Consider the following 19,415-nt stretch of genomic DNA (forward strand, 5'->3'; position numbering starts at 1 on the left):
TCCACTTGGTCAACCCGGCTTAAGGTAGAAGGTCAGTTGAACCCTCGACGATCCGTCACGTACTCCCTTAATTGGGAGGTCGGCTAGAGGAAACCAGCCCTGTAACGCCCTTGGCATGAAGGGATCAGCTTGGAGTTTCTAAAGGAATGAGGGGGGTCCACATAGGTTCGGTCGATGCCTTACGTCCAGAACTGGTAAGGCAAAGCGCACCAAGCAACCTACCGACTTAATCCCAGAACCTCCACAGAGATCTCAGTCGGTTACAGATCTCTAAGTGTTTAAGTAAGTTTGGACTTCGCGCGTCCAAGGGAGGAAATTTCTCCCCAAAGATCTATCACATCGGCATGATATCTACAAAAGATCCTTAAACTTAGGAACTTTCATCTATCCTGGATACGAGATAAACACAAAGGTAAAACTTCCCTCCACACCATCGCCGCCTCTTAAGCCTATAAAAGGCCCCCAAATCGTTTTTCAAAGGACACGATCTAAAAACCCTAGTTGATCACAATTAACTCTGAATTCTCATAACTCGCCCCCAAAAGAATCAATCAATATTCATTCTTTTACTGCAAAGAGCACCCTGACTGGCTTGAGCGTCAGAGTGGGGTTAAACCCTTTGCAGCTTTTCCCCCCTTGGGAACAGACGATCAGGAACAATAAGCAGGAGCAGGAGCAAGGAGCGAGGAACAGGAGAAGCAGAGAACAAGAGATGGAAACAGATTCAACTGATAGGGTCTAACCTGACCTAACAGAACATTCAACTTAACGGAGGCTGTCATGCATCAACTCCCTGTTTCATGCTGATATAACAGAATGCCATTTTTGACATCAACAATAGTAGTACTCGAACTGTATTGATCTTGGCTACAGGAGAAAACGTCTCTGTGTAGTCAATCTTATAAGTTTGAGTATACCCTTTTGCTATGGTTATTTATCAAATAGCCCCCAACTTCGTGGTCGGTTTCCTGCCTAGCCCCCCTACTTTGTCAAAAGTACCCAGATGGCCCCCCTTTTTTGATTCCGTTATAACACTGTTAACTAGTCATCACCTCTCTCTCATCCAACTCATCGCGTCTCTCTACCACCTCACCTTCTCGCCACCTCATCATCTTTCCTGGCGAAGGTCGCCGACCGACCAATTTTCCGGCCGACGACCTTTAAACACAAAAAAAAAGATAATTATCTCTCCTCTATCTCCCTCTAAAACTCCGGTGAAGGGAAACCCCTTCGCCGGAGGTGGGTCTGTTCGTTGAATTTACCACGCTGGTAAAACATAGTGGATACCTAGTTATATATTAATCGAAGATTTAGTTAATACAAATGAGACTTGTGAGAAACCCGTATATAAATATAACGAGGTTGAGGTTTAAAATCAAACCTCCATTATTAATTTTTTTGTTATATAGATTCGAAGAGTCGTTACATTTAATGTAGTATGGGTGCATCATGAATAAACCTATGAAATGAATAAGTTCGATAACAACCATTAATAGAGACATCTTGGCCCTGCAGGTCATGTAAAGACCCTTGAAGCCATCATAGAGACATGAAAGTCCATTCCTACCTTTATGTTTTATCTATACTCTTAAAAAACCTAATAAATGACATAGTATACTTCCATTATTATTGGTCAGTGTTTTGGAGAAATAAGAAAAAATTCGGGGTATAAAATTTTAAAGGGTTAGAAACCCAAAAATATCCTCCAAACACACCCTTCAATCCCTTATGTTCTTCTCTCTCTTTGTCTCTCTCTCTTCGTCTCTCTCTATTAATCTCTTCTCTTCTCCCACCCTCTCTCCATTCCGACGAAGGGAAGGGATCCCCTTCGCCTAAAAACCGATCTGGTTTGGGGGGAATCCCCTAACCAGATCAGGTACTGGTATGGAGATCCAAAAAACATTGGTCTTTATAAAATCCACTTTCTCAATCCAAAACGTAGATTTTAGGTTATCTCCTACTTATATAAATCCCCACACACAAGAGAGATCTTAAAAGAGAAATCTAATTAAATAAGGTCAGATGAGTTTTATTTCATAGTTAATTGAGCTTAGATTTACAAGCTATTTTCATACCCAAACCATATAAAAAATATTAGAGTCTCTTTCTAAATATAATAAGATAGCTGGTTTTCTGAGAGAAACTTCAGAGATAAAAAATGTTTATGAGAAATTTTTAAACTTATTGAATATATTAAGAAATCAGTAGAAGAATTGAAGAAGATTAATCTATTTAAATTTCGACTTCTTCTCTGTATGCTCCTTTTGAGTGATGGTGGGTCATTTATGAATTATGTCAATGATGGGGTGATTGCCTCAACCAGCACGACTGTTATAGGTCAACGAACATTGAGGGAGAAGGAACAGGAGGGAGAGAAAAAGAGAGGACATGGAGGACAAAGAAGATATAAATACTGTGTTGGGAGAAGAACATAAAAATTTGAACAAAAATGTTGAGGTCTCTGCCGGAGTTGATGGTGAAGGTGTCGTAGAAGTTGATGGTGGTAGTGGGAAGAGCAGATGGAGCAAGAAGAAAAAAAATTAAGAATGTGTGATGGTGTTTACATAAACAAAAAAAATTACAAAAAAAATTTGGTTTCCACCCTAGTCTAGAGTGTGTACCCCGAAAAATTGGCTTGTTTCCCCCAAAAGATCGACTATTAATAGGCCGGGATTGGAGAGGGGTGTCTCGTTTCAAACCCACCCCTTTTTTGTATCCCTATACTACTCTCCCCTCTCCCGTAATTAAACTGGCAACGAACGTAAGAAAGAAAAATCAATCAAGAAACCTAGAACTAATTTCCAAAACCCTAGTTCTCCTCCTTCCTCGAAAAGCTTACTTCAATGACGGAATCCCCACCTTAAGCATTTTTCTTTCCAGTTGGTGTTTCTGAATCTCAATTTAACTGAACCAGTAAGCCCTAGGGTTCTATTATTTTTCTCTCTGTCTTCTGCCTTTTCTTTCTTTCCCACTCTCTCTAAAGATGAGCCTTCCATCTATTGAGTATAAATACATAACGGAAGATTGCCTTCTTGAATGGAAGAATGGAAATACTAATTTCAAGATTCCAAATTCCGTGCCGATGCTTCGATTTCTGTACGAGCTTTGCTGGACTATGGTAAGTTCGTTAAATTTTTCATTTTGAATTAGGTCGTTTATCTATCTAGTTCTCATTTTATTTGTTTGAATTAGGTCGTTTATCTATCTAGTTCTCATTTATTTGTCATTTTGTATTAGGTCCGTGGAGAATTACCATTCCAAAAGTGTAAGCTAGCATTGGATTCAGTTGAATTCTCTGATAAAATGTCGGATGGAGATATCAGTTCTGTTTTTGCGGATATTGTGACTCAAATGGCTCAAGATGTGCGTTTCTCTCCTCTTCTCTTTCCACATTTCACTGTTTATCATGAAATCTGTGCAATTTAGTTTGTATGTTTTAATTATCGATTCAAATTTAATCTGTAGGTTTCAAGCACTTTTTCATATAGGATGTAATGAGCTTGTAGGGTCTAAACAACACACTGTATATACCTAAGGTGTCTAAAATTATTAGGTTACATCAATACATTGTAGTGTAGTAAAGTTTAGAAGATTGCCCACGAGTTTTTTGAATTTCATAGAATAACGGTATCTAATTTCATATAATAACATGATTTTGATCTGATTGAAGCCAATAGATTGTTATTAGAAATCCTACCGATTCAAAGTTTTGTCTAAGGTGGCTCTTTTTGAAATTGAACCTATATTTGAGTTATATTCGTGTACAATTTACTTGTATAATTTGAGTTCTTGAATGTATTTACGTCTAGTAAAATCGTTTAGGTTTCCCCTCTTGAATAATGTTTTGGGGAGTACCTATTCTAGCTGAACTGCTAGGCGTTGTTCAAAAGTTATTACTCTCAGACCAGTCAGCCAACAGAGTTTGGAAGAAGAAGGAAGAGGAGAAAATCACTGTGAGAAACTTCTATTCGAGAAGGTGTCAGGGAAGCCAGATCCTGAGCACAAACCTTAGTAAGTTGATTTGGAGGAAGCCAATTCCCCATGTTTGGGTAGTATGTATTCAAAAGATTCCCACGATCGGTCAATTAAAGTGTTGAAGATTCTGTATCGCCAGCAAAGGCGTATTGTTTAGGAAGGAAGAAGAATCAATATACCATTTATTTATTCATTGCCCCATGGCAGAAAGTATATAGAACTACTTAAGTAGAACGTTAGTGCAAGCCAAAGATAGTAAGACAAACTATCGAACAACGGGACGCGCCGAAGACGAGGAAGAATAGAAGAGTAATGGCATCATCTGGAGCATATGGAAAGACAGAAACAACAAAGTCTTCAAGGGGGGAAATGTAATAGCAACTCGGATACCGAAGACGTAAAAAGGAATGCCATTTCTTTGGTATAAATTATAAAGACTGTAAGATGTGTTAGTACATTGATATAGATGTCAATTGGGAGACTTGGATGATGTAACAAGTCACTATCTCAATATTCCGACAAACTTGTAATTATTATCTTTTGAATTCGAAGTTTAAAAAAGAAGAGAGGTACAGTATGGTGAACAGGTGCATAATGTGCAGGAAGGAAGAAGAAACAATAGATCACATTTCACCCACTGCCCAGTGGCAGAAAACATATGAAGCCACTTCACTAAGACGTTGAAATTTAGTTGGTGCAAGCCAAAGACAATAAGACAAACTATTGAACAATGGAAGGGCTGAAGATGAAGAAGAATAAAAAAGCAATTTGGAACATGGTTCCAAAAGCTATCATTTGGAGCACATGGAAAGACAGGAATAACAAAATCTTGAAGGAGGAAATATGAATAGCAACTTGGATACAGAAGATGTAAAAGGAATGTTGTTCCTTTGGACCTGAACTCTAAAGGATTATAAAATGTTTCGTACCGTTATACAATACTTAATTGGGAGTCTTGGACGATGTAGCAAGTACGGATCTCAATTGTTTGTCTTTCTTGTAAATATGATTTTCTATTACTATATTCATTGGAAGTTTCAAAAAGAAATAAGCAGGTGTCACTAGGATCTACGTGAACCCTGGCTTGTTGTATATTAGGCTTGGCGATTGTTGAGCATGACTTCTTTGATTACAAATACTTGAGAGTTGGGATTGTTAGTACAAGACTGCTTTCTGTAAACCACTGTTAGTTGGAGAACTACTGCACAACTGAGGAAGCTGTTGGTGTCCATGTTAGTCCAATAGTCCTTCATTATAGTGTGTGGTTCTAGTCAAAAGCATCTAGCTAGAAAACTAAATTTTAGCTGAACTTGTGATTTGTGATCAATCTTTCTCCTTTTGGGTTTCAAGATGATATTTGTGTTGAAAACAATTTTAGTAGTATGTTTAACCTCCAACAAATCTGCAAGTGGTTGAGCTCCAGTATTCATTTTGGATTTACAACTACAAGAAATAAACTTGAATGAAAATGAGGTTCGCACTGTATTGAGAAAGCTTGTTGGTTATGGTTTGTTAATAGTACGCCTTGGGGATCGGTTTACAGGTAGTAGACACACGAGATGTCGAAGTCCATCTGAATATATGTGCTGGTGCTTGATGTGATGGTTTGTGTTTGATTAATGTGATGGGGGTGATATTACTTGTTTTATTTGGTAACGTGTCTTCATATTTAATCTAGATAACTTCTTTTTTTGAACAACTTGATTAAATCAAAAGATAGAAAAGAGACACAATGATAGGCAGAGGCTCGTTCAAAGGCAGAGCCTGGTAAAGCATCCCAGAGACTGCAAGAGACTAAAAAAGTTGTGCTAATTAAAGGCTCCCAACTGACAGTGAAATCTAATAATATACCCAGTGTTCTAGCCCAATTTAGCAGTCTGCTGCTGTGGTTGAGAGTGGCTTGAATATTGTTGATTGTCTCCTTGGAGTCCTTGGTGTCACAACCTCCGTTCTCAAAGATGATTCTATTCAAAATCAAGATAAATTTTGATGATTTCAGGTCCATGTTTGGACAATTCTGTTATACTAGGGTCTACGTGTCATCGGTATGTAGAGCCTAGTATATTTTACGCAATCATTACATGCTGGTCTGTATTCTGAATTGTCATTATCTGGACTGGATATACTATTCATTATGTCTATACACTTTCTAAGCAAAAAAATTATTTTCATGTAATTTTGCAACTCAACAAGTAAATTCTTTCATTTTGCAGCTTACAATCTCAGGGGAGAACCGAGGTCGTCTTGTCAAAGGGGTATGTTGCTGTTTCTGTACATAAAGAGTTATTTTACCTATGAATATTCCTACTTAACCCTTTCTGCCTTCGACATGAAATAAATGTTTTTAACTTCAATTATGGTTTTTAATATATCCAGGGAAAATTGGATTTTGGTAAAGATATCTTGGTGTTAGGCATGTCTTAAGTCTTATACAATAGGCTTCCTGTTCATTTTAGTGTCGTCTTTGTTAGAGTGAACATACATATATATATATATATATATATATATATATATATATATATAATAGGCTTCCTGTTCATTTTAGTGTCGTCTTTGTTAGAGTGAACATACATATATATACATATATATATATATATATATATATATATATATATATATACATATACATATATGCGTGCCATGCTGTAGTGAAAAGTTAAGTGGAGGCTTTCTCCATCATCTTGTATGGGTCGTACACTAATGCATTCTTGCGAGCGCTACTCTATTTGATGAGATCTATTCCCTACTAAGATTATGCAAAAATAGTTTACCTTCCTTTCATTTTTGTTATCTAAATATGACGAAAGTTGGGGATTCATTTTGATTTTTTGCCAAATAAAGTACGAGTTGATTTTGATTTATCTTCAACGGAAGTATTCTATCAAAAAATCAAAAAGAGAGATTGAGGAAAGTTGGGGAATTGATTTAAATTTTTTTTATGTTCTTGTTTGGAACTTGGAATGAATATTTATTGAAAAAGAACTAACGATACAAGACTAGGTGACGATGTTATAGCATCATAGCCTCTCAATGGTTTACAAAACCATTATATGCTTTAGATTTGGCCCATCCCATGTTTCTACTCCAGTGAAATAATAAGCCTTTATGTATTCTACCCCTGAGGATACTATGGCGATTGTTGTCCTTGAATTTGTCATGTCTCTCCTTTGATAAGCACCAAATTATCGCCAGAGAGATTATGTTCCAGATCTTCTTCATGCCCTTGGGGGCATTTAAACCACCTCCTTGATAGATGGCTTGATCAACTGACTCTGGTATACACCATTGAGATTTCATTGCTTGGATGAAGTAGTCCCAGAAGGTAGTGACTATTTTGCTGTAGAACTTTATGGTTGACTGTTTTTTCCTTTTCTTTGCACACAACACATCTACTTGCCATATGGAAACCCCTTCCCTTCAACGTGTCCATCATTGGTACTTTCCGCGCTGCCCATACCATGAGGCCCACCCAAGTAGGGATGATCTTCTTCTAAATTTTATCTTGGGATTCCAATTATGAGATATTGTTAATTGAGGTCATTCACGAAGCATACCTTAATAGAAAAATCTTCCTTTTCTTTGGCATACGATTCAAATCGTAATGCAACGTGAGCCATAAATCGGACGATTTTGACTCCACTAGTCTTCCCATTCTCTGTTCACGAGGAACCTCTCTAAAAGGCACATCATTGGATTTTCCTAGTTATTGGACGAAAAGAAGGCCATGCGTTGCTTTGGGAGGTTTAGCAGACTGTTCTTAGTAATTTAGTCTTCGAACCCTCTCATACTTGATGTTATTTCCTTCATGTTCCTTTTCTCATGAATGAAGCGACCACATTGAATCTCCTCCCAAGCACCACTGGATAGTCCACTTATAAGCTATTTCGTCCAGTTCTCCCAAAACTTTACCCTTTTTTCTTTGATACGAGGGCCATTACATAAAAAATCTTGGAGTTCCAAATATATAGAATGCCCCCATCGAAGGCAATGCTTCTCACCCACAACTGATAGTACCCCAAACAAAACGAACTAAAGCTAGTGACATACTTCCTAAGTTTCTCGTGAACACAAGAAAGAGATAGAAAAGTCCAGGACCACTTTTCTGACTGCGAGCTGCTTTACCAGACTCCCAAGCCTTCGTGTTTTCCAGCTAAGAAGATACACCGACATTGACGAGAAGATTTTTCTTATTGTTAGCTCGAGCTGTTCTCTTATTAGCGAACTGTAGAAAGACTTATTGCGTCTTCATTTTTTTTTTCTAAGATTTTGTTATGCAATTAATCAGATGGGTTTGACCTTTCAGCCCTATCTTATTAGTTAAGTTTTGTTCCTTCGTACTTTCGTAGTTCATTAATATAAGTTCTTTTCTTTGTTCAAAATTAATAAAACATATTTTGTTAGTCAGAAAAGACTTCGTAACTAATACATAATTTTTCTTGTTAGTTGTTACTGTGAGTGATGCCAGTCTTGATTCTTATTCTTAATAGCTAAATTTTCTAGGATCTGTCTTTATTTGAATCTTGATTTTTTCCAATAGATTTTGTTTGTCACTTGTTGGTGGTTTTGCCTTTTCAACTCCATCTTATAAATATTTTGTCCTTATTGTTTGGAACTAATATGTAAGACACTTATTATCTTTAGTTTGTGATTAGTAATGCAAGTGAACTTCTTTTTTGCATTCGGAGTTAGTTCCAGTTGTTCTTGACAAGTCATGTAATAAATTGAAGTGTTAAAGCGAAGGCATGTTGTTTATTAAAACTTGAGCTTCAATCACGTGCAACTTCAAGAGAGATAGAAAACCCCAAATTTCAAGTCTTTGCGTCTCCTCCTCACATCTTCTAAGTCGTATATATACATATAACATATGTACCTAAAAATTTTCATATTTTAGACTTCGACTCGAGAATATATTTTTGTACGATTAAAACCCTTTTTCTGCACCCAGCCAAACTGGGTTCAAGACGCACATTGTGAGGCGTATACCTTATGGTTAAAAGTTGTGGCTCTTTCTTGGTTGAAGAGCCATACCTGGAAGGTTGAGTATCCTGAAGGTGCCTTTGGACAGCTTGTTAAAATGTCAGTTAGCAACAGTTCCCCCCAAAAGTTGGGAAAGACAAAAATGCATAGTAACTTCTTTGTTCTCTGGTTCTGATGCTAATCTGTCTCTATACCTCATTGTTATGCAAGTTCTTGTGGCCTCTATTCTCGTACTTGTGTTCTGATTAACTTTTTCTGGAAGGCTAAATGGCTAGTAGAGTCTGGATTGGTTCCATTGAGGCTTTTCCAGGAGCGTTGTGAGGTAATAACCAAGTTGTGATTTCCCACTGTATGTTGTATGTCTATTCTGATATAAGTTCAATTTATGATTTTTTTCTTTTGATTTTCGTTAATGTGTCAGGAAGAATTCCTCTGGGAGTCCGAAATGATCAAAATAAAGGCACAAGATTTGAAGGCGAAGGAGGTAATGGTCATATACTTGGGTTTCATTGAATGGATTTATGCATTGCTCGATTGTGATTGGGAGATTCAACGAAATTTTAATATTCTTTTAGTAAAATTGATGTGTTTCACGGAATTGATGAAGTACCACTTCAAATCGTAAGAAATTATAGGCGATGTAATGCATAGTTTATCTGGATCGTTAAAATGATTGTTTATGCTGGTCGGTAACAAAATAAAGAAAAGCCAAAGAGGATCAAAATCTGGTCTTAGTCGAGCTACTTGAGCTAGCACATTGAGTGGGATTGGTTCCACTATGAATTGGCCAAGTAAATATAGTGTAGAACTAGAAGCAAGAGCAGATGTGTTACATCTGCAAACAATGTCATGGCTTCTTTCTCGAGAGCCTAAGCGGTTGGGTTTGGCTAATTCACCAGAGTGACCTAGAGAATTGGTTCAGGCTCGGGGATAGCCCTAGTCATTACCAAGCTGAACACATGAGTTGGTTCTTGTGTTTGAAACTTTGAATGGTTGGAGTTAATATCATTAATTAGATTAGTTGAGAAGTAACGTAAACATCATGCATGCTGACTTGTAACTCTCTCTCCCTCTCTCTATATTAGTATATATTATATTATATTATATATATATATAGCGTTTTTATATCTTTTGATGAATAAAGAGTGCTTGTTAAAAGCTTAAATCCGGGAATATTCATTTGTCAAATCTTTTTGCACTTCTATTTTCACCTGTGAATTGTTTTTAATCTCTGTTCTTCATATTTTACTCTGAATTGCAGGTTAGAGTTAACACTCGCCTTCTATATCAGCAAACAAAATTCAACCTTCTTAGGGAGGAGAGTGAGGGTTATGCCAAGCTGGTTAGTTTTGAAAACAGCTTCCTGCTGTATATGTTTATTATTCATTTCATTCATGGCCTTCTAACTACTTTCATGTAGTTTTTATTATATTGGCAGTATTGCAGTTCTTTACCTCTATCTACATATCTGAGACATAAAGCTTGCTTTTCTTTTTTAGCTACTTTCATACACTAAACTTTCTGTCCTGTTTGTAAAATATGTGTTTTTTTTTTAAGATGAATGATATATTCTAGATTGAAAGCCACCATTTGACATATCTTTCTGATTGCTTCTCCTCCATGTATTTCATTTTTGTGCAAGTTTACATGTTTCTACTTTCTCCAATTAAGCATGTTTGGCGTTCTGACCTTCTGTACCTGTAAAATATATTTCTTTCAAGGAATGCTCTTGCTTAGTGATGGCCCTTAAAGTTCTTCTGTATTGTGCATGTAAGACACTTGTTACATGACATCTTCTACTCACACTTACTCGCCTACTCCCATTCAATAAAGTCATAACATGGTATATTTTATTTTGAATAATTTGAATTAATAAAGAAGAGGGGAAACAGGAAAGAAAAAGGGGAGGACTAAGGGACACAATTACTCCCAAAGTTCCTCCCAATGCAAAATAAAGTCCAAATACGTAAGGCTCTTAGCCCACTGAAAACTCTTAGACCAATGGAACAGAATGCCTAGGACGTCTTCAACCTCAAGGTTGCTATCCACACTACCCTCCTTAAACACTCTAGAGTTTCTAAATATCCAAACAATAGCACTTGGGACGAGGGCCCAAAGAGTTCCTAGTTTTCTTCCGTCCCGGCCGAATCCATTGCTCCAAAATATCCGCAAGTGATCTCGGGGTGCATCACTGGATCTTGCAAGCCTTCACGAAGTAATTCCATAACTTGGAAGCAGAGTCACAGTGAATGAACAGATGATATGAAGATTCCTCCTGAGCTCTACAGCAGACGCATCTACTAGGAAGTATCTTACCACATCTTCGTAGGTTATCGATAGTTGGAATTTCATCTAATACTGCTGCCCACACACAAAAGCTGACCCTCGTGGGTATGCTTGGAGACCAAATAACTTTAGCTATCTTCTTAAATTGCCGATCCTGCTCCACTGGAACTAATCTTCTGTAGCCCTGAATAACTGATAATTTGTCCTTCTCTTCAAGCAGCCAAACTTTGGTGTCGTCCTGGTCATAACATGGTATATTATTCTGAATTACTAGAAAGGTCCTTTTCTGGGAACTGATAGAAGGTCCTTGCCTCCTTGGTGCAGTGTCATCATTATAAAGTCCAAAAAACAACTTATATCAGTTTAGGAACATGAAGACCTTTTATATTTCTCTTGTTTTTATTACCGTTCAGTTAGTAGTAAGCATTCTTTTTTATTTAGTACTTTAATGACACCCTTGTGCTGATTCTTAGGTGACCCTTCTCTGTCAAAACGGTACCGAAGCTTTGACTCCAAATGCTTCTGGAGCAACTATCAGCATGATTAAGGTTATAAATTTATTAATTGTTTTCACATACTTTATTCTTATTTGCTGGGTCTTACAGTCCTCTATATATATACTATTTGCAGTCATTAATCGGACATTTTGATCTCGACCCGAACCGTGTGTTTGATATTGTAAGTTCTTATTAATGTCTCTCTGTTTTATTATTTCTTTTTGAAGTACTGCATTTCTTAGTTTTATTATGAATGTAAAATTTTGGTAAGTTACTTGCTCCTTCTCCATTTTCCATGTACCTGCTTTTTGTTGCACCAGGTATTGGAGTGCTTCGAACTTCAACCTGCCAATAATATATTCTTAGACCTCATACCTATATTTCCCAAGGTATGCATGGATGCCAGATTTTGATCATATTAAGACAAATGAACAATTCTGTTATGCTCACAGCTCAAATCTAAAAATACATCCAATTATCTTCTGATGTTTTACAGTCTCATGCTTCTCAAATTCTGGGGTTCAAGTTTCAATATTATCAACGTCTGGAAGTACCCAATCCTGTTCCTTTTGGGCTTTATCGGCTTGCAGCTGCACTGGTCAAAGCAGACTTCATCGATCTTGATAGCATGTGAGTATGTTGTGCATTATAATAAATATTTTGTGGTAGTCTTGTGAGTAATTAATTTGGCTTTGGCATCGGGGTTCTGCAATTACAATTGACCCTGTTGGTCCTGCTTTCTTAACTTTTGTCTGTGACTTGTTCAGTTCTCAATATCACAAAGCAATGCTTTATTAAACCATAGGTGGTGTGCTTGTTATGACCACAGTAACACGAGGTGGAAGTCACACTAATACTTCGTTTTGTGTATTTCTTGGTCATCTACTCATTCTAGATTCTTAATGTCATACACCAACACTGAGCATCAGAAGATTGGAAATTACATCTATTGCATTGTATCATGAAGTACAATTGGCTGGACTTATTAAATGCTCTATGTTTTTGATGGGTTCGTCGCGTTTTTGCTATTCCATGGTTTAACGCCAGTTTTATGCCAGTAATCAAAGGTTCCACACGAACTGTTATTCTGACTTGGTTTTGGGACGTCTAGGGCATTGGTGCCAGGTGTAGGTACTATCATATCTGAGGGTTAGGCGCAAATCTATGCTAATAATGTATTTGTTGCACAGAACTTTTCCGCTTTTGGGGACTCCACATGGAAGTGGATGGCACAAGATTGGCCAATAGTAAACAAAATTCTATCAGCTGCGAGTGAAACATAAGTGAATTCATCAGAAACCTCAAAATGTGATCCTGGTATCTGCATTCGACAATAAATATTTGTAGTTTCCTTATTCTCGATATGACTTAAAGTGATTCTTCTGTTAAGATGTGTCCATACAAAAATGATGATAGGACTGGATAAGTTACCTTGGAATGAGAACTCCTACTAAGCACAAGTGTCAGCATTGAGAACTCTTAACCCTGTTATATGGCTTAATGCTTGTCCAGATAATGTGATGAATTATTGTTCGGAAAAAAAAAATGTGATGTATAGATGGGGGAATCAGAACTATTCTCATGATCAAAGCCCCTCTGAGAAGGCATTAATCAGGAATGGGTTAGGTTGCTGTCCCACAGGATGAAGTTCCTCCTGAGTTTGGGTCAAACCTTTTCGACGAACTCTTGCTGTTCCGATCTTTTGGCCCTTAAATGTTGGACTATATCTCTTGTTTTGAATTCCCTACCCCCACAACTATTCTGTGTGGTTATTCACTTGTTCATGTACTACTCAATGAACGAGCTATACTTCTCGAAGAACAAGACTGATGAAATGTTAGTTATTTCATTTGTAACTTGAGTCAGCAAGGCGTGGACGAGTTTATTCTCAAAAGTAAGGACTTGAATGGTTGCTTTAGGTTGGCGATGGATGCCCACGATTATGAGCATGAGATTCATTCCGCCATTGGGTTGGCTGGGAGGAAGATTATTTAAGACCTTCCAAGTGTCAGCTTCCTTAATTCCACGGTCATAAGTTCATTCTCGATTGAGGGGTTGTAGAAGTATGTTACTTGAAGAGGGTATCCGTTATCATGGTTCTAGAATTCTTGAAGTACTTGACTTGAGAAAATCCTTGTAGTAAATTGTTTTTCTTGAAACTACAAATTCCATGTTGTGCCTGCAAGCCAGCACTGGAGAAACCAGTTCAGTTCAATACATGGATGGCTGGATGACATTTGTCATGACAAGGCGAGTTCATAAATTATCAGCACCGGTCCGTTTGCTGTAATTCATTTTGTTGTACAAGTACAACATACTATCACTGCATCTGATGTTACCTTCAATATATCTTTGCGCAGCCATTCCAAGATCTGGGAGAACTCTTGCTTGAAAGTGTACTCCTACTTTTTTACTTCATTGCTTTTGTATTTAGCCTTGATAGTAAAAGCTGTAGCCGAGTTTACCTTTTTTCTGTAAAATTATATGGTAGCCGATTTTAATTATCACTATTTCTGTGCTGTGCCGAGCATGTAGTTTAGTGTATAAGGTTTTCTTTTAAAAGATAGAAATGCATAATCATTTAAAGTTTTTGAATACTTAAAAGTCTGTGTGAAACTGGAAAAGGCCACATTGTCTTCATCTGAGTAGCAAGAACAATTTCATTACGTGATGGTGTCTTGGTAAAACTTCAAGCTTGGTGTTGCGATTAGGTTTACAGAATCTCATATTTACTGGTTGCAACTAATGATAGAGTTTCTAATCGTGCTTTCAGTAGTTTCTTTCTCTGTATTTGAGTGGATAATAATTAATAATAATAGTAATAATAATAATTATTATAATAGTGACAGTAATAATAATAATAGTAATAATAACAATAATGATAATAACAACAATAATAATAATAATAATAATAAATAATAGGCATGCACTAGACTTGTCTTTATCCTTTGTCTTGTGAAGAAGCCATTCTCAAGTTTCTTGATTCCTCGACCCTTTTTCAAGTTCTTCTTTCACTTACTTTTCTAGGGCTGTTGAGATTATCACTTTTTCTTTCGTCTTCAGTGAAAATGTATATTGTGCTTTTGGTTATCAACTATTTCTCCTTTCAGATGTGCACATTTACTTCCCAAAGATGAAGAGGCGTTTGAGCTTTATGATACATTCTCCGCAAAGCGTTTTGACGAGGTATACGAAATTCATTGATCTGCATTATGTATTTTATGCTTGTTCTATATAATTGAACCAGAGTTTGTTGACGTACGTGCTACTAAATTCGGTCGATTAACTTTTTCCATTGTTATTAGAATATTTCATTCAGGTTTATTTCTATGTTATTGTTTCGCACAGACGCTCACTCATTATAGGAAACCTGGGAGAGTAATCATCACCTATTCTTGTCGTGTTGTTGTATGATGCGCCTTGTTCCAGAAAAACTAAGTTCTCTACTTAAAATAGATATTGATGGCCGTAGACTCATCGTAAATCAAAATTTGAAGGGGATAGGGGAATTCTTACAGACACTTTTCTGCAATTCTTTGTTCTATTTGTTAATAGGCACTTTGTTATAACTTATAATTAGAGATGAAGAAAGGAGTTTACAACTGATAGTCCTATTTCGATAAACCCTAGAAGAAATAACATTGTAGTTCTCGGCTTGCTTAGGCTGTATATGAGCAAAAGGTGGGTTTTTGATGCTAACTCAAGATCAATTAAATAAATGATAGTAAATAACCAATATTAAGCAAAGTGGAATCCAACTAAAGGAGAGTTATTTAAAGCACATGACACGACGAGTCCCTTCGTTTGGGGGGGGGGGGGGGGGGGGGTATTGGACTGGACTTGTCCGGAGCAATACCTTATTGGACTTATCCAAAAATAAAAATTATTTTTATCCTGAAGTAATTTAGATATAATTTGGATAAGATAACTCTATTATGTCCCGAAGACCTTTTCTTCTTTTGAAGCTTCAAATTGATATTAATGATGAAAGTTATATAAAGTGTAGCAGAGAAAAAAATTACAACTACGCAGACTCCTACTAACTTCTAATATAAGTGTAGTGATGGAGTACTTTGTACTTCATATGGCTACCTAATTTTAGTATAGATCTTTTGGAGGGATTGTTAAAATATATAATTCGAAAGAAGGGAACTGAAATGTAACAGACATTTTCACATTGGTATGTCTCGTATTGGTGTCCAACACCTATAACTGCATTAATACGCAAGTTACCGAACATATATAGAAATTAGTCAAATGACTGACATCTTTTCCTGCTAACTATTTATTGTTCTCAATGCTATCATAATTGTAATCTCGTATTTTATTTCATCTATTATGTTGAGTTCAATTGATTGATGGGTCGCCTAAGTACTAAAGCACCACACTTGTTCAATACTTCAATTGCTTATGTAGGCTAACAGAATTGGCAAAATAAATCTAGCTGCTACTGGGAAGGACTTGATGGATGAAGAGAAACAAGATGTTACCATAGATCTCTATTCTGCTTTAGACATGGAAAGGAATGCTGTCGAAGAACGTTCTGCGGAGCTTGAAAATAACCAGAGTTTAGGTTTACTCAGTGGATTTCTTTCTGTGAATGACTGGTACGTACATTGTAATATAATTTTCATAATTAAGTGTGTAAAGAAACTTAATTCAAAATTTTCCCCTTTTAGGTTTACTCAGAGTTTAGGTTTACTCGGAGAGTTTAGGTTTACTCGGTGGATTTCTTTCTTGGGTTGTTTTTTCCCCTTTTATAAATTAATTCAAATCTTCAAGAAAAAAAAGTTTGTAAAGAAACCTTGTATCAACCATTTTGACATAACATGCAAGGGGTTTAAGCTCTCTTAATAATTAGTTTGGAGTATTGACTTGACAGTATATATTAAACTAAGTACTTGTTAATTTTACATTTAAAGTACAACCACTTTTCTGGTGATAGCAGTGAAGATCCTGGATCCTGTACTAGATAATGGTTCCATTTGTTTCCGTAATCCGTATGCAATCGCCAATATGTTATACTTTCTACCTGAAAAGAAAATAATCGTTTATACTATTCTAGCCATTTATCTATTATCATGTTGGCTCTGTTTTTTCCAGGTATCATGCACACATTCTCTTTCTACGTCTCTCTCCCCTCAATCCTGTCGCGCATGTTGAGATTTGCAAGGGTTTATTTAGGTATTTTAGTTTATAGATTTCTATTTTTCTTTTATCTAGTTATTCTATTCGTCAACCATAGGTTAGTACGTTATTCTCCATCTAAGGTAAAATATGTTCAGGGCCATTGAAAATTCGATCTCCTCAGTGTATAACACTGTACGTCAAACACACCTTCAGAGTTTTGCTTCTGATGTCTCTGAAGCAACAGATGCTCTTTCAGTGCCAAGATCATTCATTGATCTTCCCAAGGAACTTTTTGAGATGCTAGCTTCAGCAGGGCCATACCTCTACCGTGATGCTGTACTGCTACAGAAGGTCTGTTGACTGTTTAATTTTCTCGTTGCCCAAGAAAAGGCTGCTTTATGTCCAAACTGATTTGTCATTGTAAAATGTTTGGACAGGTTTGTAGAGTATTGAGGGGCTATTATCTTTCTGCAAGTGAACTTGTAGCTTCTAGTGGAGAAGCAATATCTCTGCAATCTGCAAAAGTCAGTATTCAAGATCCTCGTCTCCACTTTAAAGAAGCTAAATTAAGGGTTGAGGAAGCCCTAGGGACATGCATACTTCCTTCACTGCAGTTAATACATGCAAATCCTGCAGTGGGGCAGGAGATATGGGAAGTAATGTGTCTCCTCCCATACGAGGTTGGTATGACACCAGTTCTAGTTTCCTCTAATATTGAAGCTTGTGACATAATGTTTATGAATCTTGGCTTCTAGGTGCGCTACCGTTTGTATGGTGAATGGGAAAAAAATGATGAGCGCATTCCAATGGTTTTAGCTGCAAGACAGACGGCGAAGGTATTACTGTTGTTATTGGAGTGAGGTGATTTAGTTAGTTCTCTCGGTCTTGTACTTACTTGGTCATCTTATTTATTTTTATTTTTATTATTGCTCCATAGTTGGACACCAGAAGGATCTTGAAGCGGCTTGCTAAAGAAAATTTAAAGCAACTGGGTCGCATGGTAGCGAAGCTAGCTCATGCTAATCCCATGACCGTACTTAGAACAATTGTTCATCAGGTGCTTCATCTAATTGTTAAGATAGTTGAGGCTGCGTATTTGAGTCTTTCAGAGGATCTTATGATATTTGAATCTCATTTGTACAGATTGAAGCATACAGAGATATGATAGCTCCTGTTGTTGATGCATTTAAGTATCTGACTCAGGTTTGCATTTCTTTTTTCTTCCAGCTTTTGCCATTTTATTTTTCATTTTTCATGTTGCAACTTGCTACCAGTAGGTTCTTCCTGGTATGAATGAACCCGAATGTCTGTAAAAATTATATCTTGGAAAGTAAGGGGGATGAGGTCACCTGCAAGACAGAATGCAGTATGTAAAATCACGTTGAAACATAATGCCGACGTAGTCATTTAATTTCCAAGAAAATAAGATGGAGCAGATGTCACAGGTAGTTAATAGAAGGATTTGGGGAGAGAAATATGTTTTGTTTAGGTTTCTTCGCTCCATCGGGGCCTCAAGGGGGATTTAATGCTTGTAGGATCCAATCTTTTGTAACCGGATCGATTCTTCTGCATATGTAAGGGATGGTTACGAATGGAATTAACTGCTGCATATGGACCTAATGATGCCTCCTTGAGAATCAGTTTTTGGAATGAACTGAACTCTGTCAACAACAGATGTAGACTTTCTTGGTGCATAGGACTTCAAGGTGGTTAGACTCACCCATGAAAAGAGAAATGGAGGTAGAATTAACTTCTAGCATGAGGGATTTTGATGATTGGGTAAAATACAGAAATCAGGTAGTTGATTTACCTTCTAGTTGTATGTCGTTCTCATGGTCTAATAACCAGTGGAGTCCAGTAACGCACAAGCTTGATGGATTCCTTGTTAACCACAACTAGAATGATTATTTTCAGCATATCCCTCAAGCCATTCTGCAAAAACCATCTTCAGACCACTCCCCAGTGCTTCTTTCTGCAAAAGTAAAGTGATGCTCTCCCGCCTGCCCTATGATGAATTTATGCCTATGGTGGAGCAATGGTGGAAAGAAGTTGCTGTCGACGAAGACAAAGGGAAGACTCTATGCAATAAACTTCATTATTTGAAGGACAAGATGAAGGCCTGGCCCAGAGCTAAATTCAGAGCAGTGCTTCAGAAGGAAAATAGTTTCTGGGATTTAGAAGGAGAAACAAGGATCTCTCTGATTTGGAATTCAGGAATAGAAAGTTACAAGGTTAAGCTGGATAATTTGATGAAAAGCCCGACTGAGGTGGCTCTTTGCAGGGGACAGAAATACTAAGTATTTTCACAAAATCGTCAAGTGTAGATCCAGAGATAACAGTATTGCCAACTTAAGGGTGGATCAGAGCCGAGGGTGATAGAGGAGCAGGAAATTTGGAGCAAAGATACCAAATACTCAACTCCCTCTAGCATATTGTGTTGGATTGCCAGTTCCTTTCTTGAGGGTTCATGGTCCAGTCCCCCAAATTTGGCATGCCGGAATTCTGGACTTAATTAAAGAACAACTAGTTGAGCAGTTAACCACACTCTTG

At 37.1% G+C, this 19,415-nt stretch overlaps 1 protein-coding gene across 2 annotated transcripts in view; it reads left to right on the forward strand.

The window, feature by feature from the left end:
- Positions 1-2,441: 2,441 nt before the first annotated feature.
- Positions 2,442-19,415, forward strand: part of THO2 — a 36,054-nt gene continuing 19,080 nt past the window's right edge. The window contains exons 1-18 of one of the 2 annotated variants that reach the window (XM_086670755.1): positions 2,442-3,118; positions 3,238-3,363; positions 6,189-6,230; positions 9,215-9,274; positions 9,374-9,436; positions 10,214-10,294; positions 11,712-11,786; positions 11,869-11,916; positions 12,056-12,124; positions 12,232-12,365; positions 14,846-14,921; positions 16,152-16,342; positions 16,839-16,919; positions 17,021-17,216; positions 17,303-17,545; positions 17,621-17,701; positions 17,803-17,922; positions 18,009-18,068. In XM_086670755.1, the coding sequence (XP_086526881.1) occupies positions 2,984-3,118; positions 3,238-3,363; positions 6,189-6,230; positions 9,215-9,274; positions 9,374-9,436; positions 10,214-10,294; positions 11,712-11,786; positions 11,869-11,916; positions 12,056-12,124; positions 12,232-12,365; positions 14,846-14,921; positions 16,152-16,342; positions 16,839-16,919; positions 17,021-17,216; positions 17,303-17,545; positions 17,621-17,701; positions 17,803-17,922; positions 18,009-18,068 (1,881 nt within the window). In that variant the 5' untranslated portion in view covers positions 2,442-2,983. Of the gene's footprint in view, positions 3,119-3,237; positions 3,364-6,188; positions 6,231-9,214; positions 9,275-9,373; positions 9,437-10,213; positions 10,295-11,711; positions 11,787-11,868; positions 11,917-12,055; positions 12,125-12,231; positions 12,366-13,439; positions 13,986-14,845; positions 14,922-16,151; positions 16,343-16,838; positions 16,920-17,020; positions 17,217-17,302; positions 17,546-17,620; positions 17,702-17,802; positions 17,923-18,008; positions 18,069-19,415 lie in introns of those variants that run through there. The other variant, XM_086670756.1, reaches the window with a different exon arrangement.

This window comes from Eschscholzia californica, unplaced genomic scaffold (assembly GCF_041429995.1).
Source record: "Eschscholzia californica isolate CP2 unplaced genomic scaffold, dmEscCali1.0.p SCAF_3, whole genome shotgun sequence".
Classification (NCBI taxonomy): domain Eukaryota; kingdom Viridiplantae; phylum Streptophyta; class Magnoliopsida; order Ranunculales; family Papaveraceae; genus Eschscholzia; species Eschscholzia californica.